The sequence below is a fragment of the Manacus vitellinus genome, unplaced genomic scaffold (genome assembly GCF_001715985.3).
Source record: "Manacus vitellinus isolate BGI_N305 unplaced genomic scaffold, ASM171598v3 scaffold_3_pilon, whole genome shotgun sequence".
NCBI classification, from domain to species: domain Eukaryota; kingdom Metazoa; phylum Chordata; class Aves; order Passeriformes; family Pipridae; genus Manacus; species Manacus vitellinus.
The window spans coordinates 7,923,202-7,950,690 of NW_021940535.1; the positions used below are offsets into that span (position 1 = coordinate 7,923,202).

At 39.0% G+C, this 27,489-nt stretch overlaps 1 protein-coding gene across 1 annotated transcript in view; it reads left to right on the plus strand.

Annotated features, from left to right (window-relative positions):
• ELMO1 (engulfment and cell motility 1) overlaps nt 1-27,489 on the plus strand; it is a 314,729-nt gene that overhangs the window by 76,063 nt on the left and 211,177 nt on the right. The window contains exons 6-8 of the mRNA XM_018075779.2: nt 4,951-5,001; nt 14,116-14,285; nt 25,675-25,710. Coding sequence (XP_017931268.1) covers nt 4,951-5,001; nt 14,116-14,285; nt 25,675-25,710 — 257 coding nt within the window. The remainder of the gene's footprint in view (nt 1-4,950; nt 5,002-14,115; nt 14,286-25,674; nt 25,711-27,489) is intronic.

Sequence of the window (27,489 nt, forward strand, 5' to 3'; positions counted from 1 at the left end):
ACCTCTATGATCATCAAGTCCAACCATCAACCTAACGCTGCCAAGTCCAACACTAAACTGTGCCACCAAGTGTCACATCTACACCTCTTTTAAATACCTGCAGGGATAGTGACTCAACCACTGTGCAGCCTGTTCCAATGCTTGGCAACCCTTTCTGTGAAGAAATTTTTCCTCATTGGCCTTCCTCCTGATTCTTACCCATAAAAACACTCAACCCTATTGTCACCATCACTAAACTCTAGACAGTCAAAACACTCCCTAACATAGAGGGCTATCCCACTGCCTCTCCTTCCTTGCCTATCCCTTCTGAAGTGTTTACTGTTCAAGTACTTTCATGTTGCTCCAGCTAGTGGAATTAGAAGGCAGAGGGTCCTAAGATGTGAACACAAAATGAAATGTCCAAGTGCTTTTAGAAGACTCCATAAAAGAGTTTGGCGTAAGAAACACTTGAAGAAAAGTACAAAGATCAGTGTTTACAAAACCATTGTGCTGTCTACTCTCTTATATGGTTCCAAATCATGGGCCATCTACCGCCACCACCTGCGACTCCTAGAACGCTTCTATCAACGCTGTCTCTGCACAATCCTAAACATCCACTGGTCAGATTATGTGACTAATATGTCTGTTCTAGAATAAGCAGCAGTCACAAGCATTGAGGCCATGTTACTGAGAACACAGCTGTGTTGGGCAGGGCACGTCTCAAGGATGAAAGATCACCACCTCCCTAAGATCTTGCTTTACGGTGAACTTGCCACCGGCTGCCGCAAGAGAGGAGCCCCAAAGAAAAGATACAAGGACTCCCTGAAACAACATCTCAGCTTTGGCCATATTGATCACCATAACTGTTCTACTCTGACCTCCAATCGGGAGGTCTGGAGACACACTATCTTTACTGCTGCTGCTTCCTTTGAGAACACACGCAGGATCACTCTCGAGGAGAAAAGACAACACAGAAAGAATCGCGCCTTGCAGAATATACCACCTAAGGAGTCTTTCTGCTGTGCCTTTTGCAACCGGATATGTCTATCTCGTATTGGCCTCATTAGCCACTGGCATGCTTGTAACAAATGTGGATAGAGCCTCCTAAATCTTCGTTTGTGAAGCCTAGCCATGATTTTGCTAGATATAGTATTGCAAAGGGGGCTTATTTGTACGATAATATAACTGCTGTTTTAATCCTAGATAACATTTACAATAAACCTATTTTCTTGTTATGGATTTTTTTAGAGCCATTTTGGATAGTATCATTGGATAGTTCCTTCACAGCTCAGGATTAAGCTTTCCTAATACAACAGCATGAACAATATCTACAAACCTCCTGTACACTTGAGAAACAGACCAGGAGTATCTTGGAAAAGGATTTGTTTGTTTGTTTTTGTCTTGTTTTTTTTTTCCACCATAGGTGGTGGTAAGCCCTGTCCTAAATAGCAGTGTTGCTAGTAAGTATGATTGCCAAAGCTGTGCTGCTGTAATGATGTTCTGTTATCCTGGAAAAGAAATCCACAGGATATCATCCCTGAAACTAAGCGGATTAACTGTGTGTAAACGTTGCAATTGAAATTAACTGGCATGCTGACTACTGCATCACACAGTTAATGTAGGAAATCCTCTTGGCTTAATGGTATGCTTATACACTGTTTCTTGGTATGTGCTTAAGCCATTATTTAGAGTGAATAAACAAAATTGTATTTTTTTATTGGGCAACAGCTAACCCTTTTCAAATTTTGGCTAGCTTGTGACTTGACTTTGAATACTTTCAGAGAGAAGGTGTAGGCGGTTTTCCTTAAGCCTTTGTTTAAATCAGGAGTTGAAGATGAGCTCTCTATCTGTTGAGATAGCAACAACTGAATTTACAGTAGAGGACAAGCACACGCACCTTGCTCTGAGGTAGACACAATGAAAGGTCCGTGGGCTTTGTGTGTTATGGGCTCTGACAAACTTTGTACCTTTGAGTCTGAAACCTTTGGTGTTTCAGATTTGTCTTGATGATTAAACAGAAGGACTCCAAAGAAAACATCCAGTGATGCTTTTAATACTCCACGTGTTCTTTTTCCTCTGATATTTTGTATATAACCTGCTGACATAAGGTTACTCCAGAAAATAGTACTTCTCTTGTTTATCCCTATGGGGTATCTGAACTTTGACCTGGTTATCGGCTTCCCTTTTTCCACTTGTTTTTAAATTCCTATAACTACTGAGAAATGGTGTATTTTTAACAAGATATTTTTCCTTCCTAGCTTGGTTGTAGATTCAATCTATGCAATTTATCTTCTGTAATTAGAGGTTTGGTTTTTAACCTGCATGATTTACACTGTAGAGAATATATCAGATTAAGACCAAGTTTTTATGAGTTAGTGTTTCTGTTTGTGACAAAACTACTGTAATTGAACAAACTGTGGAGCATGGTTTCAGCTGAAGAAACTATGAATTAATGTAATTCAGGCTGTGACTGACATCTTGCTGCTCCCAAAAAGGTGAGATATAATTCCTCCTCATGCTTCCCTTCTTCTCTTTTCATCCACTGCTCCTCTTCTCCCAAAGATATGGTTCCACCATCTTTCTTGGGTTTGTGCTGTTGCTGAACCCTTGTAAAGCTTGTTTGTGTCTATTAACAGAAAACTTTCTTGTCTTTACTGCTGGAACTAATTTCTGCCAGGTTAGTGAGACTGACCCACAAACAGATCTGTGCAGTACCAGAGCTCGTGCCAGGTGGAAAAGGAAGCACACTGGTGGGAGGTAGAAGTACTCAGCTGTTCAGCAAACTCCTCAGGTCTCTGGAGACTACTCTGTAGCCTTCTTACTCTACGCTCAGCACCTCTTGTTTGCAGTAGACTAAGAGTGTTTACAGTGATGTTTATTGTGGCCTAGATTAGGTGCCTTAACTTGCTAAACCAAAAACTCATTTGTACACCTGATTTGGTAGTTCATGTTAATCGCAGCAGGAAACATGAGAAACTTTTAAGCCTAAAGTTTTGCTGCTACAAAAAATAAGCTTGTGTGTGTGCTCTTATTTATGTTTAAGAACAGTCTATTTGTTTATTAGCTCCAATGTTTTCGTTAAGATGTCAGTGAACTTTAACTTCTGAATGTGATTGGTACAGTTTAAGTTGTTCAAGTGTTGTCTGATTCTCTGATTTTAATATTGTTTCATGCTGGGATTTGCTGCCTTCCAAGTAAAGCTGTGTCTATGTGTGCCCACAGATACTCTGGCCTAACGCACCTGAAGTCCAATGGCTTAGTCTAAGCTGTTGGTGGAGGTAGATTTAGCCTATTCTCACTGTCTGTCCTAAAGCAATTGCTTTTATACAGTTCCACAAATCCAGGAGGTAACAGTTTAAGCCACCACAACTGTTTGTGTGAAGTGAGTTTGTTTCAACACTGACTGAGATTAAACCACACAAATGCACTATTACCACTTCACACAGATTCCTTAGACATGATGAAACATAGCTGAGTCTGGTGCTGTTTTACTACAAGAGGAGAAAATCTGGCACTTTGTTTTTGCTGTGGGAAGTCACCCTGTATTTAGCTGCTCACCCTTTGCCCCAGCCTGGCTGGCCTCCCTGAGGCTCTTCTGGCAGAAGGAGACTGCTGAGGGCTGAGATGAATTAGTTGCATATATAGGCAAAGATGCTGTAGAAAGCTTCTGCCTTGTACCCCCTGTGTTGTCTGGCACTTCAATTATTTCAGTTAGAGTGAAGAAGTCTTTGTGGGTGGAGAGTAGCTAGTACCAATCCCACAGACAACTTGGATACCGAGAAAGAGACAATGTACTGGAGTTTTATTTTGGGACTGCTTGACCTCATTTCAGGCGAGATTTATCTGTTTTTTAGCATTTTGGATTTGAGATGTGTCAGAATGGGAAGAAGAAAAAGGAAATAAATTTGGGAAAAACTGCCTGAGGAGAAATACACCTTCTTGGGTTTTTTTGGCTAAACACCAGTCTGCAAAAAGCTTACAATGTGGTCTTCAGTACAAAATTAGCTCTTCTCTCTTAAACTGTTAAGGATTCCTCCAATTCCTTTGACAAGTTAGGGTATTGGCTCACGAACAAGCTGCTGAACTATGACTGATGTTGTGACTGTGCACTGCACTATACACAGTCAGTACCTGTTAGTATGTTCATTGTACTAGGTACCTTATTCTCCTAGCCTGTGGTGAACAGGAGGTAGCTTCTTCAAGGAGGGGGAGGCTCCCCTATGCTTGCCACAGGAGAAGACTATGCTCATGGGCTTTGACCACAAAGTTGTAAGGACATCTTAAGAGAACACCGTAGCTTATGGCATGGCAGCTTTTTCATCTACCCAGAGCTTTAGTTTAATTGAACACGTTATGTGAGCTTAACCAAAAGAAAATGTTTAATGCCCCCTCTTTCTGCCAGCTGGCTAAGGAGAAGGGCTTATGGCATGTTTGAACTTTCCTTACTGCTAACTTGCAGTGCTTTTTTTACTTTGAGGGAGAGTACAAAGTCGTGGTGGCAGAGTTCAGTGGGTAGGTTCCAGTGGTTTAAGTCAGCATGTTCTTGTTATAGAAAATAGAGAGCCAGTGGGATAAATTCTAAATCCTGCAGATGTTTAATGACAGGTTTCAGCAAACTTACAAACTCTTCAAGTATGTACAATACCAGAACCAGACACCATGGACAGTATATTTCAAAGAAATATTTAGAGGTTGCCAATGGAAGCTAAACTTTGAAAAACATGAAGTCACTCTTGAAAGGGTTCAGATTTGCTAAGTATCATGTCAACAGCCACCTATTTCTTGAAGCTAATGTTATATGCCTCAGTGAGGAAAATACTGTATAGTTGTTAGCTTACATATGAAAGAGGGAAGCTTTTGCATGCAGACAGGGGAAAATACTGTTGCGTGTTTAGTATGACGTTCTGCTCAATGCATGTTGCATCTTTTTATGTGAGTCTTCAATGAAACCTTTGGATTTTTCTCTTTCAGAATCGTAATGAAATAAAAAACGGAGCCATCCTTCGATTAACAACATCTCCGGTGAGTTACTATTGTGCTCTTCTCTTCCTTCAAAGTGAAGATTCGATTAGTAAATCATTGTTAACTAATGGATGTATTTTTAAGGTTTATCCCACAATCCTCCTGCAAAGGTTATGAATTATGGAAGCAGGGGTGATATCTCTGAGTGGGTGGGGTTTTTTGTGTCTCACTTTTCTTCCACTGGGAACAACTTTCATATCCGAGATACCTCTGTTTTCATGCTGACATTGCAGCCTCACTCAAGTTGCTCCTGTTCTGCCCCAGAGCTCAAAGCCATGAAACCAGGAGGAAGGGCAGGGATTTGAACCATAGAGACCTCTATTGGTAGTCTCAGGTCAGAGCTTTCCTGCTCTCTGGGTTTGTGTTGAGTGTAGCAACTGCAACAGTGAGATTTTACGGGATGGTGGGTTTTTTTGCTGGTGTGTTTTTTGGGTGTTTTTATTTTAATATTTTTTTTAAATTTTTTTCCAACACTATCTCCTTGCCAGCTCCTGAAAAGCATGGCAGAGTTGCTGGTTGCCTTGAAATGGTCCGTTTTACTTCTGAGTTGAGCAGTACTGGTGCTACATGCTGAAAGCCACTATTAGTCCTGGAAGATGTATGTCTAAGGCAGCAGCAATCCCATTTTGTTGCTGACAACTGCAGTGTTCCATTAAAATGCTTTACCTCTTCATGGTGGTGTTCTAGCTTCTGCAGATTCAAAGCGTTATTCTGACCGCCCAGTAGCTTATTAACAGAAAGCACTTATCTGCGGCCAACTGGGCAAAGGCAAGAAATCTCCATTATCCTTCATCATCTTTTTCAGTGGTCTTTGTATACAGAGTTTTATAGTCATAAAAATAAACAGCAGTTTAAGACCATGGCTCTGTCAGGGTCTGTGTGACTCCAGTCTCTTGGCATATGTCGCCAGAACAGCCTTGTACACCGGGAAGCCACTCGCTGGTAGAGTAAACCCCATTTGGTAGAACTTCCTCAGAAACACACAACCCCAGCACTAGGTCCTTCTAACCTCTGGGACTTCTTAAGAACAAATATCCTCTCCAGTACTGCCCAGACTTGTGATCTCATGGAATCAAAACTACATCTGTGGTTCATCAAGAACCAACATGGTCCAAATGCACTGTATGATTCTTTTTGTGTAACCACAGCGTGGAGTAACCCCATGAGATGACTCCTGGAATCCTCCCCTGTCTCAAAATCCACAACCAGTTGCACCATGCAAAACTGAAGAGAGGCTGTGCTGCCACTGATCTGTGAAAATGGCTGGCTCGCTGTTTTCGTGATACTTGGATCAAGCAATTAGAAATGTGACCTACAAACACAAAAGACAAATTTTGGATGTATAACACTTTCTGGTACTACCTATGGGCAGGAAGGTGTGATTTTGCATAGGACCATCATCTGCTTGGTCATTTTCTTTGGGGATTTACCTTAGAGTCAGTTAACCAAGACAGGAGTCCTTAGGATGCTGAGATATTGCTTGTTGCTTACCAAATTATGGACTACTCTGGCACTGGCCTGCAGTTATGAGTGACTCAGCCATCCTCTTTTAAGATAAAGGCTGGTCTACTCTTGAGTATTCAGTATTGATATTTATCTCTGAACCAGTGTTTGTTTTCAAACTTAATGATGTTTTTAAAAAGTTTTTTTAACTTTTTCCCAAAATCAGAGAGGTAGTTTAGAAGGTTTTGAAGGGAACAGATTGGCTTTTGTCAGATTAGAGAGTATTTGTATTCTTTCAGTAGATACAAAATGAAGTTCTGTATGTTCCCACTCTACAATAGTCTCTTTGCTCTTTAAGGTACTGTTGAAATGGTCATCATAGCAGTACCTAAAATAGACAGATTAAAGGCTTCCAAGGTGTGGTTTTTAAAGTGGTGACCCACACAGTGCTTGTCTTTTACCCTGAAAAGCTAACAGGCCATCTGTTTCCATTTTTTCCTCTGAAATTCCATATGAGGAGCAGTAGTTGGAAGAGATAATGTAAAGAACAGGCTGCATGATACACTCCTGCAAAATGGGAAAGATGCTTTCTTAGCTGTTAGTACTGGGTGGGCAATGTTTTTCTAATCATGTGAAAATATTAAGATTCTGAATTCCTCTCCCCCCTGCCCCCCCTTTTTTCTATCGTACGACAGTATAAAGCTGAAACTTTTTTTCCCCTTCCACTAGAAGAAGAAAATCATACCAGTAAAAATGCTTTATGAAAAGGTGGAGGAATTAGGAAAGAAGAGAAAGATTGAGAGAACTTAAAAGAAACCACATACGGATTATACAGTTTTTGGGATAGTTTCAGAAAGGCCTGAGCTGCCTACTTCCTGGCTGTTGTGGGGAAAAAAAAAATCTGTCCTGAACTTTAGAAGTCTTTTGAGGAAACCTTTTTTTCCTTGAAGAGTTGAGAGGAGTTGAGTTGACCAATTCTGAAGGCTGCATGAACTTAAAATGCTTTTCTAGTGATTAATTTTTATGCAGTTTATTACCATGACAGCCTGTAGTCTGGCTGTACCCATTCACAGTTGCATGACCTGAGTCATAGAAATTTGGGTGAGAAGGATGAGATATGATCTTTTCGAGTCCTGTTGTCGTAAACCTCAAATTTTTTTATTGCTTTTGTACCCAGAGTAGGTGCTATTAAAGATTAAAAGGAGAGAGGAAAGAAAGTAGAAAACCATAATCTTTTAGGTTGTCTTTTTTAAAATTAGGATTTGAAATCTGTCTCCTCAAATCTAAATGTTAAATATTTTCTCTTTTTTAATCTCGAGTTTGGATTATTTTGTGTGTGTATACAGGGATCTTTTTCTGAAAACCATTGTTAATATTGCAAGGGCAAAACTGCAGTTATGGTGTGCTGCTAAATTCATTATAAATACTTGCTTTGAGAGATTTACAATGTGCCTATTTTAAATTTCTTTGAGTTAAAGGTTTGCAAACGCCGGTCGTTAGGCCTGGTGGGAATTTGAACTGCCTCTTTGTTTCCGTAGGTCTGTTTGCTAAATTTGTGCCATTCTCTGAAAAGCTGGTTTTTCTAAACAATGCTATTTTTTTTCCCCTCTATAAAGCGCTCACCACACAGACACAGTTTCCTAGGTAACTTGAGTACAGATTGAATTTCTCTCTTATTATCCCTGTTCCTGTATCATCTTTCTTATTTATTTTAACCTCTCCTATCATCTTTCTTACCAGCTCTTTGGGCTGTTTTGTGTTTTTACAGTTTTCTGTGACCTGTTTTCCCCCTTTGTCCATTTGCATTTCTGGAGGGACTCATCAAAAGTTTCTTATGCAACATTTCTTTGTATTTGAACATATGTGACAGTCGAAATGCCTTATTGCTATTGCTTGTTTTGTGATACCTGTATTCCAATGCATGGTGGGTAGCTATATAAATGAGCTGTTAATTGCTCCCGAGTGTGAGACTGATCCAAAAGGAGTTTTGTGTCCTGCAATGCAGCAAGCAGAGTCCAACCTTTTAGTCTGTTCAACTGCAGGATTTCTTCAATCAGATCCTGCAAATCCTTCTTCAAATGACTAATCTTTTTTAAAAGATGCTAAAATACTGGGAAAATTAAATTAAAGGAACTGGCTTCCTTTTTTTAATTTAATAATTTCCTAACAGAAATGGTTATTTGAACACCAACTGTTTATTTAAAAGTAGCTTCTTGGGCACTTACAAAACATACCTTGGTCATTAACTATATACCTTAAACAGTGAGTCAAGGGGTAGCCTTTTCCGATGTGGTTTTTATGGGGCTCGATAATTTATGTTTTTCACATGTTTTTCTTTGATCCCCTGGTCAGAGATCAGTTGAGTTTTCAAACTTGTAAGTTGTTTGTAGGCAGATGTATTGCGTTTGTATCATGAGCAATCATGTAAATAGGGGTGTTCAGTAATAGTCATCATAGTGTTTTCTCTGAATGCTTCTACAGATAGGAGGTATGTGGCTTTTTATTTATCTGTGATCTAAACAAGTTTTTTTAACCTGTTACTGCTTATAAATCTTCATCCTTTATCTTTAAGTAAATGTTTAGGATTTGGTCTATTATCTTTGCTCTACAACTGCTTTAAGATGTTCTGTAAATGCATAAATTTTTGCAGTTCTAACCTATGATTGTGCTTATGTTTATCATGTAATGTTAAATTAGTTGTTAATTGAACTTTATACCAGAAGCATTGACCATGGAGGTCAATAAGCTACTTTTATATTTGTCTTCTCATAGTACAAGACAAAGATTAGAGAAGTGAAGTGGGTTTTGTCTTTTTACAGATAAAGGTTTCATTTCACTTTTTCAGGTTTCCAAAGACATGTTTTGAATAGTAAGCAAAAAGGATTGTTTCAAATGCAGCAAGAGGGAAAAATGCTTATAAAACATTGAGAAGTGGCTACTGATTGCATAAACTTATGTTAGATGTATTTACATAATACATATGGCTATGCGTCTGTAATGCTCTTGTCATTGATTTAATAAGTGACTCTAGATGCGACCATTTCTCTATTCCTGCTCCCATAATTGTGTATTGTGATTCCACAGGACTGCTCAATGTGTCAGGTCTGTGCAGGGCTTTAGATGTGGAAACTGTGCTTCAGCATTCGTGTAAAAGATGTTAGCAATTAATTATGTACTAATTAAAATGGAATCTTATTACCTATCTGGTATCACACACTAGTCAGTCTTGGTGGATCTGTTGAATCTGGTATGCGCACAATGACAATTATGTAACGTATCGACTGCATTGCTCTGTGACATATATGCAGTTCTAGGTGAAGTAGCAATAACAATCCAGGAAAAAGCAGCAGTTTAAACCACCGTGGCATTTCAACACTGAGCAATTTCAATTAAACCGCAGAAATGCACCTGTTTGGTTAGTACAAAAGTGTATTTGATAGTTACTGATGGTCTGAATGCCCTTTTTCTAGCAGAATGTTGACTAATGTGACAGGAATCTGTAAAGGATAAAGAAGACAACTAATTACATAGGGGTAAAACAGCAATTTAAATCAATCATCTAAATTTCTTCCATTGCACATTCATGTTTGATAGTGGTTGCTTTTGGATCTGTGACCTCCCTCTCATCCTTACTCGTTGTATTTTGTACTCTGTAGAACCCTGAGTATGTGTGGTTAATAAGTTGCTTTCAAAGTTTGCACAAAGTATTCGGTGGCAAAGAAATGATAATTTGGTTGGTAGAATCTCTTGTTAGGATGATCTTGGGATTCTTAACCTCCAAATGGCTATTTAAGTCTCTAAGCAAGTCACATTCTGGATTTAGGTCATTAGTTTTCTCTTTAAGCTGACAATCTCATCAAGCTGCTCCTTTTAAGCACTGCTACTCCCTATAGGCAACCTTTCTGGATGTCCTTGGAGCAAGTAATTTAAGACTAGACATGCAGTTTATGCCACTTGACAGCCTTTTGAAATGCTGGGGCTTCAACAGCACACGTTTTACAAGCTTCCCTTCCTTTCCTTCTTCTAAACAGGAGAGCAGTTAATTCTGCCTTTCATTTACTTGAGCAGCCACATTTCTGTTATTTCCCTCTAATGATTCTCAGTTGTGGAGGTTTATATATATTTTTTCTTACCTGAGTGATATTTCGGTAAGAGTACAGACATGGCAGCCAGCTCTGCTATTGCTTTAATGAGCTGTACTCTCTGTCCATCCGCTGATGGCTTGTAAATCATTAAAATGGCTCTCTGGTAAACATTCGGAGCATATTTCATCTGGGTTTCATTTTTTAATGCAGTCATAAGTGAGCTGTACATTCCATAAGCACGTATGAGTGCTATGGCAACAAGAACTAGGAGGCTTGTGAGAACTGCATGATGTTCATCAAAGCAATATTTTCACCCATCAGGTGTTTGGGACAACAACATCCAATGTGACTTTTGTCCATGTTTCCAGTGAGACATACACCAGCACTCTTGCTAAGATAAATATTTGTTTACCCTTTATTCAAGATTTCCTCTGCCCTTGTCCGTTCTTTTTCTTCCAGTAGTAGAAGGAGCAAAGTTTATTGGATACCGTGTCTTGCAAAACTTGTTTAATGGAAGAAAACTACAGCTCTGTGTAAACTTTGGTGATGGAATATTGACATAGCCAGATAAAGCCTATGATGATACTAAGTGCTCTTTTGTGTGCTTAAAACAGGGCTGAACCACTTTTGTAGCATGGATTTTTGTGTTCTCTAGAGGGTACCAAGCTGTGTCTGAGTGAATATTTTCGTTTTAGTCTGGTGAATTTCAAAGCTATCACTGACTGTGGAGGAAAGAGGATTAACATATCTCTGTTGATGGGTTGGTCCCGCTCATGCTGCTGTTGTGCACTGTAGGTGAGCTGTTATTGCACATCCCTGTGGTGGTGTTCTCAGTTTGAGGGAGAGGTAGGATTAGCTTTTTCCATGCTTGGTATTGATATGTGTGTAATGGAACTCTGACTGGACTGGCAGCAGCAGTTCACCAACCCAAGGTGTTCATGCTAGGGCCATAAATGTCTCCTCAAGAGAAAGGGTGAACCAGAGATAATCTGATGTCAATGTGTATGAAGGAGAGGCATTGTTTACACAGCACGTTTTTGTGTGATGTGAAGGGGTTTGGAGGAGGATGTTCTCCTGGCTCTACTTACGTGTTTTCTTGCTTGCTTTTGTGCTATGCAGGCAATTGCAGTCCCTGTCTGTTTGGCCACAACTCTGCTGCCCAAAGTTTGCCCACTCAGACTTACTGGTTGAGCAGCTCATGAGAGCCACTCAGTCACACTGAACTAGCTGTTTTGTTCATCTTTTCTATTTGTTTCATTTTCACTGAGTCCAGGAGCTTTCAGAGGACCAGGTTCCCATGGAAAGCTGGAAGAGCTGTATCCTTCAGTAGGCAGATAGTGAGGGTGGAAACTTCCCAAATCTATGGCAAGTAGAAGGCATATGCTCAGATCTTAATGAGCTTAAGGTTAAATTTGAGCAACCATGTCCAAAGTCAGGGGAATGCAGCTGCCATGGCAGTACTGAAGATTTTTCAGTGTTTCTTTTCTGAGGTGGTCAGGAATTCAGACATTGCATGTACTCTGAGAAACGGTAATGTTTTAAGGATACTTTTGCATCTCTGAGTCTTCCTGAGTTTTTATAGTGGGGAATCTAGAGTAAGAAACAGCTCCATGAATGAGGAAGTTTGGTAAGGTAGGTGTTGGCTGTTGAACTTCTGGTTCAGGTAATAATAGTTGCTCTGAGTTTTTGTAGCTAATTATACAGGAGTACTTTAGCAAGATTTTCTTCACCCTCTCTGATGAAGGAAGAGGGTTGGAGGAATTATTCTGTTGTTACCCTGGAAGTTGAAAGTTAGTGGTGTCTATTTTTACTTTTTCCAAGGACTTTGGCAAATGGTTTACCCTACCACCTGCTTAAGCTTGAGAGATACTCTTTTAGTACCATTTGAGTAGATGTTGCCATTACACAGAGACTCTATAGGCCCTTGTTTTCCCATTAGAATTCAAATCTACTGGTAGAGTAGGTAACTTAGAGTGGCAGAAAGACCTTTTGGATGACAGGTTTCTGCCTTTTTATAGGTAATGTAACTGCTATTCTTAATGTAACTGTAAATGCTAAGCTGTGTCACCCTATACTTTAGGCATGAAAAAGCTCAGGACTGAAGATATTCCATTTCTTCTCAATACTCTCTTAACTGAAGACGTTAACCACAGTTATACTAACTAGAAGGTATTTCCTCCCTGTACAAGCTCCTTACCACATGGGTTCTGGCCAAATGCTGACTGGAGACCATGCATTAATTTTTCTTTGTAAAAATGAGAAGTAACAAACCTTGCTGAGGACAGTGGAACACTTAACTTACTAATGTTTTTTGAAGCAATCAAAGTTATGTAGCTAGGAAGCTGTATCTGTAATGACACAGTGCTGGTTTTTTTCCTTGGGCTCCTTGTTTAAATGTTCACTTGCACTAAAAATGACTGCTATCTCAGGATCTTGATCTACAGAGATGACCATCTCTGTGAAAAGTATATTCATTACTTGAACAGAATTGTCTGTCAGCACAGCCCTTTCTTCTATATTTCTTCTCCAGCTGAGACAAAATAAGCATCATCTCAGAGAAAATAGCTCTCAACAGAATTTACATTTAATTTGTTTTCCTAATGACACATAGCCTCTCATTCAGCTTTCATTGGGTGCAGGTAAGAAATGAATTTGAGGAAATAGAGTTTTGCAAGTATCTCTATACATAATGAGGAGGATTATTTTTCTAAGAAAAGTATTGTCTAGCTAACTATGAACTGAAACTTTTGAATATTCTGTTCAGGTAAGTAAAAGCATCAAATTGAAAACGTGAGATATATTTTAAAGTATTTGCATGGCTAAAGAGAGAGACAATTTAATGTGCATTATTTAAAATATTTCTTTAGCTTTTTATCACTGATGTCCATTTTAAATTTCACTCTCTCATCCTCTCTTTAAAATATTAATGGTCAGAATAGGCTAACGTATGAGGATATTGAATTTACATAAAGATGCATGACAGATAATATCACAGTATTATGTGGAAACTAATTATTCCCGTGCTCCTCATTGAGAGACTGTGAGTTTTCAAACTCACTGACTGTGAACAAAAGAAGAGGGGGAGGAAGGAGCAGAAGACCTGAAGCTGTCCTCTATTTATATAATCTGATTAGGACAGTATATGGTCTTTGTTGTTAAAGGTCATGAAAAATGAGTAAACTGAGTAAACATTGACAGGAAAAAATGTGCCGCTGTTATTATACTGAGATTGTCTCATGCAATTTGTTTTATTTTGATTTCTACTTTTATTGATGTGACACATAAGGCTCTTCAAGCCAAAGGCTGTCTTTTGTAATGCTTCCATTTTACCTGAGACAATGGGATATCTATCCATTACTCATCTAATGGTTCTACAAGAGTCCAAATAATTATAGGTAATAATGGAGTAATACTTTTATGAGAGTAATTTGTATTTGAACTACTTTTCTGAGCATGGAAGTGTTAAGTATCATTAGGATTAAACATGGATATTGTTCCTACTTAATCTAACATTTTATTCATGATTTTCATTGTAACAAAAGCTTTTTTGTTGTTTTTGTTTTTCTGTGTTTTGTTTCTCTCTTAGGCTCAAAATGCACAGCAGCTCCATGAGAGGATACAGTCTTCTAGTATGGATGCAAAGTTAGAAGCACTGAAAGACTTAGCCAACTACTCACGGGATGTTACATTTGCCCAAGAATTTATAAACCTCGATGGCATTTCCCTCCTAACGCAAATGGTTGAAAGTGGCACAGAGTAAGTATTCTGCTTAAACTCTGATGTTCCTTCTGTATGGAGTGATTTCCTGCTCACTTTCTGAGTGCCTGACGTATTTCTGTATACAACTTCTAAAATTATATAAAATTAAATATCTGATGAGTTCTGGGCTTCTAGGATAATATATTAATTATCAATGAGAATATTTCTGTTTTAATTTCCCCTAACAATGGGCTAGTGGAGACTCGGGGTGAACAAACTAGGAAGTCACAAGTACCCTCTGTGCCATAAAATTTTGGGAAACTGAGGTCCTAGTTTCTTCTCTACTACTGGAAATTTGATAAACCATTGATAGTACATTTAAAGGCTGATATATAAGTGATGTAATCTGAAAACCATGTTTTAAATTTCACATTACTGAGAACATGTGGAGTAAAACCCACATGTAAAAAGTGCATTATTTTATTTCCTTTTTTTTATTGTTTTGATCCTGGCTGGGATTTTTCAAATAGCGGTGGTTTTTTTGACATGAAGTTGAAAGCTAACCTCTGAAAATACACTTATTCTTTACCAGAACACCTTATTTCACCGTTGGTGAAACTCAGGACCATAGTCCTGAGTGAGTGTCCACTGGCTTAATGTGGATTGTTGCACTCTTAAATTATGTTCTAACATTAGACTTTTGCTTTCAAATAAAAGTTTTAGTCCTTTGCAGTCAGTGTCAACCTCTACTACACATGAAGAAATCAACAGTGCCCATGCCCCTTTTGGAGAGAAAGAAAATGCTCTGAAAGTAAATTTCTTATTTGCTGGTGGTGTTCAGTCTTGTGAGCCAGACTCCAAAAGTAAATTACTGAAATCAGTCCAAATCCCCTCACAAATGTGCTCATATTCCCTTGGATTCAACGAAGTAAATAGTGTTAGGAGGTAAAGCAAAAGTAGTAAGTGGACTTTGAAATAGACCACAAATGGTCTCTGAGGGTCCCATACAAGATATACTGGGGATCTTCCACAGAAAAATTAACTACTTTCTAGAATCCAGTAGTCCATAGATTGGGCAGTGTAGAAGCATGCTCTAACTGATCCCTACCTGTCATGTGGTCAATGTTTTATTGGACTCTGAATCCTTATTGCCTAACTCCAGCTATATACTACATTTCCAATAGCTCGTGGTTTCATCTTCAGCATTTTGGGGCTATGGTCATTTCTTTTTTGCAGTGATGTGGTCTGTGGCACACATCACGTGTTATGCCACTTTAAAAAATGCTTCTAGTTATCAAATTTGTCAACCTGTTTTATATTCCTATAGTATTTATTGTTTAGGGACCAAATTAGGTTTAAAAGCAAAGACAAGTTTAAGTTTATGTAAACACATGTACACAGTTGCTGTACTAATTAAGAAATATACTGAGTGGGCAGGCTCATACGTGCCTATAAAGATGAGAACATCAACAAATTAAAAGTCACTGCCCCCATGGTTTATTCATGACTCTGTTTAGGTTGAATAGTTTAACTTACTCCACTGCAGAAGGTATTTAAACTAAAGCACTTTATTTTCTATTGAAACAGACAGGGAACATTAACATTTTTTATAAGCATTCCTTTTAGCTGCACCAAGGCTAAAGGAAGTGTCCTCCTCACCCTTCAGATGTGTTTGTACCACTGTTTTGTTAGCTGTGGGATGAGCCAAGTTGCAGCAGACTGGTCTGGATTAAAAATAACTATTTAAGAGGGAAACTATTTCAGGCAGCAGCACCACTGTTGAAAGAACTGCTCACAAACTCCACCCTGATAATAATTCCTGACTGAAGGTATAAGTTTTCAAATCACACAGCAAACTTGTAAACTGGACATATGGGCAGAGTTTATTGCCTTTTTTATTTATTTTTTTAAATTTATTTTGGAAGTGACTTGCATTTGGAGGGATTTAAGTCTTTTCTTTTTAGCTAATGTAATGTGTCATCAAAGATGCATTGATCGATCTACATGTCTACTCTGTTTTTCAGTGTTTCTGCTGTGGGGAGAAATACACTCTAGTTTGGATATTGGACAAAGACTCAGATTGTAAGAGTTTTCAGCAGATTCACTTGCTGATGAACTCCCCGTACTCACTGCAGGCTTTAGTGTTCAGCAACCTAGATGTTCTGCAGCCCTGAGGGTGTCAGCAGGTCAGGTTTTTCCAAGTCTGGTTTTTCAAAGGGAGTTGTAAAGCAAGGACATCTGTGCTACACTGTACATTCCCTTCTACTTTTATACTGTGCATCACTGGCTGATGAGTGCATACTTAACAGAACTTTAAGTTTAATGAAAGTAGCAAACATGCACAGGCTCAGCAGCCTAAGCCTACCATGGTGCTGCTATTTTCTTTTCTCATCTGACTTCAAGATGATGAACCAGTTTCTCTTCTTCAGGGTCTGGCACTTCTTGCTATGTCAATACACTGAGGTAACAGAGAAACTACCTCAGAAGAACTGTTTCTTTGGATGACTAGTTTTGGTTTTTGTTTTATTTTTTGGTAGTGGTTTTTGGTTTTGTTTTTTTTTTTTTGTTTGGTTGGTTGATTTTTGGGGGTTTTGTTGGTTTGGGGTTTTTTTTTGGTGGTTTTTTTTTTTTTTTTTTTTTTTTGGTACCCTAGACTGTCAAGGAAAAGCAACTGGGGTCAGTCAGTTGTCCTCTTATGTTCTCTGTTCCTGTTTTTGCTTAGACTGTCCGGAGTACTGTTAATAAAAGGTCCCCTGCAAGGTGCTCGCTGAAGGTACAAATCAGACTGAAGACCTGCTTGCCATTAGCTCCCACTCTGGGCTGAGCACCCTCAGCAACTGGGGTGTGTGGCTGACCAGGTCACCAAAATGCTTCAGAAGGAAAACCTCTTATCTCTCCTTTACCTTGCACCACTTGCCCATGATCATTTAAGTGTCAATAGGTGAACCTACTCTGACAAATATTAGCATTATAAAGGGCAGGGGGCAAGTATTAGAGGAGGAATGAGGATAGAAATTTCTGAGAGGGGCAGAAACTTTTTTGATGGCCCAGTTTCAGAAGGCAACATACTTTGTAAAGATATATTTAAGGTGTATCTTCACTGTGGAGTTACCAAGGCCACCTTTGAGTTACTCATGTTGAGCCAGCCTTGTTTGAGTGAGGCTATGGCTCAACCATAGGGCTGGAAGAAACATAATGGCTTGATGCTGCTAAGAGATGATCCAGCTCCCTACCCCCTTCTCCCATTTCTTGTGTGTTAGCCCCTGCTCTTCAGCCCAGTCTTGCTTTCTTCCTGGAGCAGGTCCTGATATCTGAGTGTTTTACAAAGGCAATCCAGCCTTGTTAACTTGTTGCACAGTACTAATTCTGTTTTGAGGAGTTAGTTTTCTGCTTGGTTTGGGACTTGAAGAAGCAAGAGAGGAAATGGGCATGAGTGGATGCAGGAAAGGCCCTTTTTCTGTGGCAACAGACCACTGCATTGGCTTAGGTGTGTCATTGAGCCATGACCTGAGAGCAGGTGTGTTGTGAAATAGTGTGAGAGTGGCTGTCTCTGCTCTTGTATTGCGCTCTGGGTATTGGCACTAAGACCCTGAGAGGGTCAGCAGGAATGGGACATACCCCTCTGTGTGCTTTCCCAGCTGCCCGTGGGCTAATGCAGCTGAGAACAGCCCTGCATCTGTAAGCCCAGGCTGAGTGGTGCCTCTGTTCATGGTGTACTGCAGCTGTGCTAAAAATTGGTGAATTTTGTTAATTCAAGCTTTATTCTCTATTGTCCCCAAAGGGGCAGGCAGTGCTCATTAGAAGTACCATCATGCTCAGTGCAAAGTTACTCTGAGGTTTTCTTTGCACGTGGAACTCATGTTAGAGGCAGCTCCTAAGTTATAATTTGAGTGTGTAATCAAGTTTTAGTGGGCAGTCTCTGGAAAACAAGACTCCAGCTTTTTACATAACTTTCACTGAGAAAGAGACCTATACTTTATTTATAGTTGGCTTTATTTATTGTACCTCTTAGTCATTATTTCAGTGAAACTGATGACTATAAAAGTACAGTGATGAGAGTAAGAGAATGTAAGTCCCTGGATTTCTAATTACTTCTACTTCATTTTGCAGGTGATGAAACGAAGTAGTAATATAAAAAATTGACAAGAACTAACAGTGTTTCCTAGTTAATTTTCCATACATTACATTCCTGAATATTGAAGAAAATTAGAATTTATTAGAGAATAACCTTTCCAGTTTCTTTGCTGAAAAATAAGAAATTGAGAGAGTTTATTTTTATTTTGTTTATGTTGTCAAAAGTGGTTTTAATACTATGTGTAGTTACCATAATTTGGGCCAGATCTCCTTGAGTGCTTGCTGCTTAGAGCAAATACACTGTAGTCATGGTTTGTGCTGGGACAAAGCCATAGGAGCTGGTGGTAAGCAGATTATAGGGTGTATGGGGCCCTAATGAAGCTGAGAGTGCATCTTGTCTATATGAGTATATTTATATCAGTAGAAATGCAACGTATCTCACAAACTGTCCACATGTATCTTCTTGATTGAGATGGCTTATCTTTGTTTTTCCTACAGGCTCATTCTTGATTCCACAGCATTGCTATGAGTCTCTTACTAACCGAAAAAGAAAAAAAATAGATGGTTTTATGTTTATTTTTATGGTTTGGGTGATCTATAAATTATAGCAGAGACTGCAAGACAAGTTAGGTCATGAAGAAACAGTAAATACTGATTTCACTTTATAATTATCCATGGCGTCCAATAATTTCTCAGACTCTGTGCATTTGTAACACCAAAGAGTGGGGTGGATGTGCACACACAGTTATTTTCCTTTTCTTAGACTTTTCAGAAAGAGATTTTCCATAGCACTCCTAATGCTAAATTTTTATCTGAAGCCAGTTCATGCCTAGTTAAGAGGAGCTGAATATGCAGTCCGTTTGGCTGGATGTACAGACAATGTAAAGGGGAAGTGTAAGAGTGTCCTGCTTCCACCTCCCCACCCCAGACAGCAATGCCCTAAAGTGTCAGAAGGAGAGCAATGCTATTAAGTCCTAGTTGTCATAATGACTGAGGAAAAATATGTTCAGGAACCAAACTGGAAAAAAGAGTCATGTCTCTTTGCTGCCCCATCTGAGATAACATAGTTTGCTCATTACGTAGTCGAGCCTAGAACTTGTATTTCAGAAAATCCTGTCTATATAGATAAATAGTCTTTCTGACGTAGCAGAAGACTGGAAAAGTTATGGGTTTTTTTTCTTGATGTATCAGGAGAGTTGTGTGACTGGGACAGACTCACAGCCTTCCTTAGAAGGAGAAAACTCCTCATAGTGCCTTATAAAGCAAGAAAGGGAAATGGAGTTCACACACCTAAATAGTGAAAGACCAGAGAGTTGATAAAAGGAATCTGTATTTATTTTTGATAATAGTAGTAATAGTAATCATCGTCATCATCATCATTGCATGACTGGGAGGAAGGCCTAAGCAGAATTTTCACCATTTTTTTTTTAATTGACATTACCGTGATCTCTATCACTTGTCACTTGGCTGAAATAACACATAGTTTTTGCCAAAAAAATGAGTCTATGCTGAACCAAGCTGTCTTGGCAGTAACCAGAATTGTTTCTGCTGCTGTTGAGAAGATTGTTCTCCAGACTTTTGCTTCATCGATGACGTTGTGCTGAGCAGCTTTATAGTCATACAGCCATGGCACAGGACCACACTAGTTGATACTGCTTGGACAAGATTGCAGATAACCTGGTTTTAATTTTAAGATAGTTGTAATTGGTTAGTGTGCAAATTGGAGAAAAAAACACTTGCTGTAAAATGTGATGGTTATTAAATTTTGTCATCCTCCTATTGGAAATAATAAATGCAGCCAGATCAAGTTAATTTAAGCTTCTAAATAAATGTATATTGGTATGTTTTTTGAGTCTTGACTAAGAGGAACCTTCTATTGAACACATGTGGTTGTAGAGTTGGCAGCTGTACAGCTGGAAGTCTCTGAGACAGCTATTGTGCATGATTTAAGGACAAATTGCATTGTTCAGTGAAATTCTAGCTCTTGGCTTGTCTTACAGAGATAATAGTGTATACCAACCCAGTGGAAAATTGAAGACAAATTGGTTTGGAATTATTCCAACTTTAACACACTTTTTGGGACAGTTGCTTGCATACCTGCTGATGTTTTTTTCCATCCCAGTCTGATGAGTATTTCAGTAGTGCTGTCAAAACGTTTAAGCCAGCATTGCTCACAGTCACTTGTTCCTATCCTGCTTCATCTGAAGAGTTATGCCAATATAGTTTCTACCAAGCTGGACTAGAAAATTGGTGTAGATTATGAAAAGTGGCAGTAAAGGCTACTTTTAATGCCATATTCCTTAACCCAGTTCACTTCCCTGATTGAGCTCACAGCAGTGCCCCAGAGAACAGTTGTGCAACTCAGATAAATGGAAAACGAATTTTCAGAGGATATGAACAATACTAAACTAGTAAGTTTTTGCCACTGTATAAAAAGTAGTCCTTTTCCACCCTTCCTGGCTACTGTGTATTCCCTGCTCCCTCTCTTGGTCAGCTCCAATGCTTCACAGCCATTTCTATGAAGCTTCACCAGGAAGCATAGATTACTTAATCCAACATTGCTGCCCAAATCAATTCTTGTCCAGCAGGAGTTTTATGGAATCTTCAATTCTTAGTGTTTCTGTAATACCGGGAGAGGATAACTATAAGGCAAAAATCCAAAAGAGTATATAAAATCAGGTAATGCTACTGTGGAGATGGTAAGGGCAGGAGAATGAGAAAAGGCTGCAACCCTATCTTTCAGTGTAGTTTCCATAAAGGAAGCAAGTGGAGTAGGTTTTCTTTTTGGAGTGGCTTTTTTTATTGGTTTACTTTTCTCCTGCTTGTTCTATTTTGGGTTTATTTCCCCATCAGTCTTCAAACTTGGATCGTACCCTCCCTCTCAGCACACACAAGTATAATTTCTCTTATATCCTTTACATATACATAGCACACACTGTGTGTTTTAGATAAAAGCCTCATCTAAGATTGAGTCGTCAAAGATCACATCTTTGGAGAGGGAGAGCTGATGCTCCCTGCACTCCCCTCCCCCCTGCCCAAATGCTTTTTCTCTAGGATTGTTTTCCTTACTTTGTCTGCGTTTGGGAATATTAACATTTAAATGACCCCTGTTAAGTGGTGATATCAACACCCTGTTGACAGGAACGGAAACGAGGAGAGGAGACAGTTATACTGGATTTTGTTTGGCAATCACTTCTGTAAAATGTGATAAAAAGAGTAATTCCAGCAGTGAATTTATATTTCCAAATATTCTCCAGAGTACCAAGGTGGACAAAACCAATTTTTTTTTTTCGTTAACTCTAGGCAAAAGTGTAGTATTGAGAAACCGGCAAAAATAAGGGGAAGAGCTTAAAATCTCTGCTTCTGTGACTTTCCAGGATGTTTTTGTCTCTTGGACTATGGTGACTGTGGGATGTCGTGGTGGCTGTGAGGACTCCCAGTACTGCTGTGTAACTTAATAATAATTTTGCACATTTCATCCAAATAACTTATTTCAACCTCAGGCCAGAGTCATTCCCGGACTTAATTTATATGTGATAGCCGCACCTGCTACAGATAGAAGCCAGAAATATGTACTCGTGTATTTGTCTTGTATTCCTAAACACTGCTTGTTAGCCAGAATTTTTGCTATCCTTGTGTTTCCCTGAAAAGAAGTAGCCAGACAGTGATTTCCTGTGCTTAGCAGGTCATTTATCCATCATGCCATCAGTTTTCCTGTATAGGAAGAAGTTTTTGTGAAATCTTCCACCTTTGTTGATAGTGGCCCTCTCTGGGGTCATACTGCATAAAAAGCTTTTATCCTAAGTGGCACTTTAGTACTATTCTACATTTGTTTAAGCAGTGCAGGCTCAGAAACATTTGTCGTGGTGAAGTGGTGTGACTGCTTGGTATCATTAGCTCCAGTGGGTCCACACTGGCTTCCACAGTGGGAACAACATTTTAGTTGTTCTTCCCGGTGCAGATAAGCCCTTATTGTGCACTGTAGGTTACCCCAGTTGGGGTTTAGATTTGAGGTATCTGGTCTTTGTGCAGCAGTTTTTGCATGTGAACAGATAGGATTTGGTCAGGTCCCTGATACCCTGTGTTCCATTGGAAGCTGCTCGGGATTTTACCTGCAGTATTTGAACAAGTAGTAAGTCTCTATGTCTCGGGGAATTCCAAAAAGAACTGCTGCTCCTTGGAATTCGATTGGAAGTATCACAAAGTTCCTTTGAGGCCAAACAGGGAACATATCATGGTAGCAAAATGTCTAACCCAGTAATTTGTCATTCATGTTTATTTTGCATTATGCTGGCATTTCTGTTGAGATTTCTCCCTGTATAAAAATTGCCGTCTCTTTTTGTCTTTCACCACTGTAGAATCTCAACCTTTCACAACTGCTATTTAATTTACCCTCATAACGTTTGTTCTTTGGCCGTGGTTTTGTTCCCATTTGTGCAAGTGCAGTTGAGGGATGGTTTCTTAAAAAAAAAAAAAAGATAAATATAAGTATTGAGCTAATTACAGTGTCTAGATCAGTAAGGCTTTCAGCAGTTTTGACCATACCTGTGGTAACTCACCAAGAAGGCTTTTATGGAACTGTTTGGTTGCTACCACAGAGTCAGACCTCTGGAAGAAGCAACAGTTATGTATATATAGAAAGAGGAAGGCTGATGGAGGTGGCAGACTGTACTTAGTTCCTTTCCAGGCTGACTTGCTGGAAGAGTTAGCTTGGCTACTCCTTCAGCAGTGACTTTTGCATGGTCTGCTGGTGAACATGAGAGGAACTCCTGCTCGTGCCAGGTCCTTCTCTGTTACGTTTTGTTTTGATGATGGATGAAAATAGCATACACTCTTTAGAGAACAGCCTCCACATCTTCAGTGGTAAAAGTCTATCATAGTCATGCTGTCCTGTGTTGCTGCAACATCTGATGTCCTAGATTGATTCCTGCTTTAATCACACCAAAGCAACAGAGATCAGTAGAAATTATTTGATTTAGTACAGTGATTATCTTTGCTCTGGAGTAAAAGTTTTCTTTCTATTACTTCACCAGAAAAGTCATATAATTCAGTTATTTCTGCACATTATACTAAATTTATTTTTCTTTTACTTCGCACGTCTTCTGACATCAAGTTAACTGATTGCCAGTTAACTTATGATAGATAAGAGTTCTGTAAATGCTAAGAGAGTTGCTGTCTAAATGTGTTGTTCTAGGCCTCAGACTTTTATTCTTTAATCCATGTCTCAGTCATGGAGAAAATGCTCCTGATTATAGCCTATGGGGAAAACCTCCTACAAAACCCAGTCTGTCCTTTGAAGTGCTACCAGTTGGCAAACACCACACTTGTTTCTCTATCAGACAAACACAGCACCAATTTTACTTGCTGCTTAGCTGAAGTCAGTACCTGGATGAAAAGCAGCTCTTTTAAAACTGACCTCAGTAGAGTGCTATGAAGTTTGGCTAACATGCTGCAGAAGGTTACAAGGATCCATGCACATTTGAGAGATGACAAAACCCATTTGTGGTGGTGATTGTTTTTTGGTGGCTTAGCAGTCTGCCACAGCAAGGAAGTATTGCATTTGCAGAAGCACAGGAGTGACATTCTGCTGAAGCTGGAATCTCCTACTATGGAAAATGCTTTGAACTTTACTACTCATAAAAGCATGTTGAGCGTATTTTCCCCTGCTTTTTAGGACTGTCTGATAATCAGGATGCTTTTTATTTGTTCATTTTTACTGGCTGCACAAATAGCTGTTGTAGCATAAAAGAACCAAAGCCACAAAATACAAGAAGAAAATCTTGTCACTTTTCTAATTTGAGTTAGGCTGTAGCCCAGTCTGTGTTTGGATACATGGTAAACTGTGCCAATACTATCTTCAGGCATGAGTATTGCAGCTCAAAGCTAGCAGTGAAGGATTTTAAACCACTGTTCCTGTGATGTACTCTTTCTGTTTTCTCCACTGATGGTTACGCAAGCCAGCCCAAAAGCTGCCCTCCCTGAGACTGGTCCTTCTTGAAAAGAGGAAAATGTAAGGTGGGAGGAGTTACTGCGTACCTAAAAGGAAAAAAAAAAACCAAAAAACCAAACTATCTAGCCATGTTCTGGGAGAGAACTGAATCAGTGGTTGGAGAGCTTGGAGTCCTAGAGCTCTTGAGAGCTGAATGGCATTGCTGTGCATCTTGCTGTGACAGCAAGTGCAAAGGGGAAGATCTGGTGAGAAGGTGAAGGGAGGAAAGAGGGACCTCTGTGTTCTCCTTTTGAACATTAGTCTGCCCAGTGTGGAACTGCAGCCAACCCTCTGAAATAAAACTGTGAAATAGATTTAGGAGACAGAAGATGGGGTTACATAGGAGAGATGGATTTTTTTTTTACTATTTCTTTCTATATCCCTTTTTTTATGTTTGTGTTTTAAAAAGAAGTTATTTATGTTTGATGCCATTTTTGCATTGATACTCTTTTTCTTCAGCTTTCTTAGAAGCATAATCAGCAGTTCTGAAGCCAGTTATTAGCAGGAGGATAAATTGCAAATTGCAATTAGTGAGCTACAGCTTTTAAATGCACTTATTATTTGCCCTCTACCCCTTCCTCCCCTTAATACTTGACTTTCAGTTTCTTGAATACAGTATTGGCCTCTTAGAATCTGAGTCAGTAAGTGACATTCTTAAGCTCGTTATTGTCTTTCTCGCTGGGTGGATTCAGCACCTTGGGGCTAGGCATGTCCATCGGTGTGTGAATTTTAAGAACAAAAGAGCTATGGATCAGTCTACACATTCTGTTGAAATAACCTTGCTGAAGTGTATTTATGTGTATTCATTAAGCTGGTGCAAGATAGTTTGGAGTTATTGGGTAATTGCAACTCTGTTGTTAAAATCCCAGGGTAAATTCTTTGCCACTCTTTGAAGCCAACAGGAAACTTGTCCCTGACTTAAGAAGGTCATAATTTTCGTTTATGTTGGTCCTACACAACTTTCAATGATGCTGATGACTCTGACATCAGTATTAGTAATGGAGACTACAAGTAAATGAGTTCTCCCGGCAATGGACATTATCATATCATAACAATAGGACAGAAAATGCTTGATGTGTGAATCTTTATTGTTTTGTACCAAGGGCTTTTTACACAAACACTTAAATAATTTAGGATGTCTAGATATGCTTTTTTCCTAACAGAAGTTAACACAAATATTCCAAACAAATATTTGAAATTAATTTTAAATGTTCTTTACCAGTTACTGAATTGTTTCTGTTCACAGCAAATTGTTAGTAATGTACTGCCTCTTATTGTATGTCTGTGAATTTTATGAATCAAGTATGGGGGGTTGTATATGCAGTAAATAGAGTACAGATGTTTTAAAGTGGTTTTCCTCACATGCAAGTTTTAATTTTGCAGACGATATCAGAAATTGCAGAAGATAATGAAGCCCTGGTAAGAACTTGATTAGATCATCACCTTGCATACTACCTCTTCTTTTGCATGACTGAGTTCAGGCCCTTGTGCTAATCTTTATATGTAAATATAACTGTGCATATTCATTCTGCAAGTCTTCAACTTCCTCTGTTTTCTGCTCTTTGATGCCCGTTAAAATTTTCTGATGAAGCCTTTTTTGCTTTGCCTGTGGAATGAGTGTTTCATTTCTGTAACTTCTGCAAGGGCTTTTACTGTTTCTGAAATAAGACTTTTGCTTTGTTTCCTTTTTTAATTTCAGCAAACAAATAATTTCCCTGCCTTCCCCAATTCCCCTCTTGAATTTGACTGGCTTATGTGGTTGATAGTTGGCAATTTTAATGGTTGATGTTAGTGAGATGAAAGTAAGAGTCATTGTGCCAGTTTTAATTCCTTTTATTTACTGGTCCCAGGTAATGCTAGTTGCAGATACCTGCATAAAGGAAACCTGTAGTATAGTAAAGGGCATCATATTGGAAAGTTCAAAAGCCTGCTTATTTCCCTGATGATTTGGAGTGGAATTCTTCTGTGTACTTGAAGTTAAGCACAGGCTTTGATAAATTGGAATCCCAAGAGATGTTCTAATATCTTGATTGGCTTGCAAATTTGACATCTCAAGTATAAAACCCAAGGAAGCAAAAGAATAATCAATTAAGTATGTGTCTGTCACTCTGAGAGCTCGATGTGATTTATCATGTGGAAATGCAGTTCCCCATCCAAACCCATTCTAAATCATACTTTCACAAATCTACTGTAAACCAAGTTCTGAAACGTTTATTTTTAAATCATTGCCTAATAAATAAATTATACAGTAAGAATGAATTTGGCAGGAAATTTAAATCCTTCTTCTGAGTTCACCTTCTCAACCTAGTACAAAGTAACCCAATTCATAATAGAAAATCTTAGATTATGAGGAAAATTATGAAAGTGGCATGAGGCTTATGGTATTCTTAGCATCATCAACCTGAAGCATTACCTTGGCAGAATTACACCTGAAGGCTGTGCTGCCATTCAGCAGGACCTTGATAAGCTGGAGAATTGGGCAGAGGGAAACCCTAGTGAGGTTCTACAAAGGCAAGTTCCTGCACCTGGGGAGAAATAACCTCAAATACCAGAACAGGTTGGGCACTGACTTACTAGAGAGCAACTCTCCAGAGAAGGAACTGGAAGCGTGGTGGATGACAAATTGACTATGAGCTGGCAGTGTGCCCTTGCAGCCAGGAACTTAACTTTGGAAGTTAAATAGTGCCAGTAGAAACTTCAGTTTACATTGGGGTACACAGTTCAATATGTTGAATTCCAGCATTAGTATGTGGGATGATACAATTATAACAGAAAGTATTGAGTTTGGGACTTGTGCTGAAAAAGATACCAGAGCCACTGGTCAGGATGTGAAAATAGTTCTGGAAGCTGGCCTGTTCATATGTTTTGAAAGTAAACTGTATACACTAGTGGTCTATGAGTGCAGTTATTGAACATCCTGACTATTTTCTGACCATGTGTTAATGGGAAAAGATTCAGTGAAACAAGAACTTTAAAAAAAACCCTCAGAGCTTGATATACTGAACTAAACTATAATGCTTTCCAGCCTCCACCTACTGTCTTCTTGACTAAGAAGCTTAAAGAAACCAAATGCTAATTTAAAAAAAGAAAAGTTACTTGGGATTACAGGATGACGTCATAAAGTGACAATATATCATTTTACTCTGGTAGCTTGCACATGCTAGCCTGGCTTAATTAAAACCTGATTTTGACAGAAGG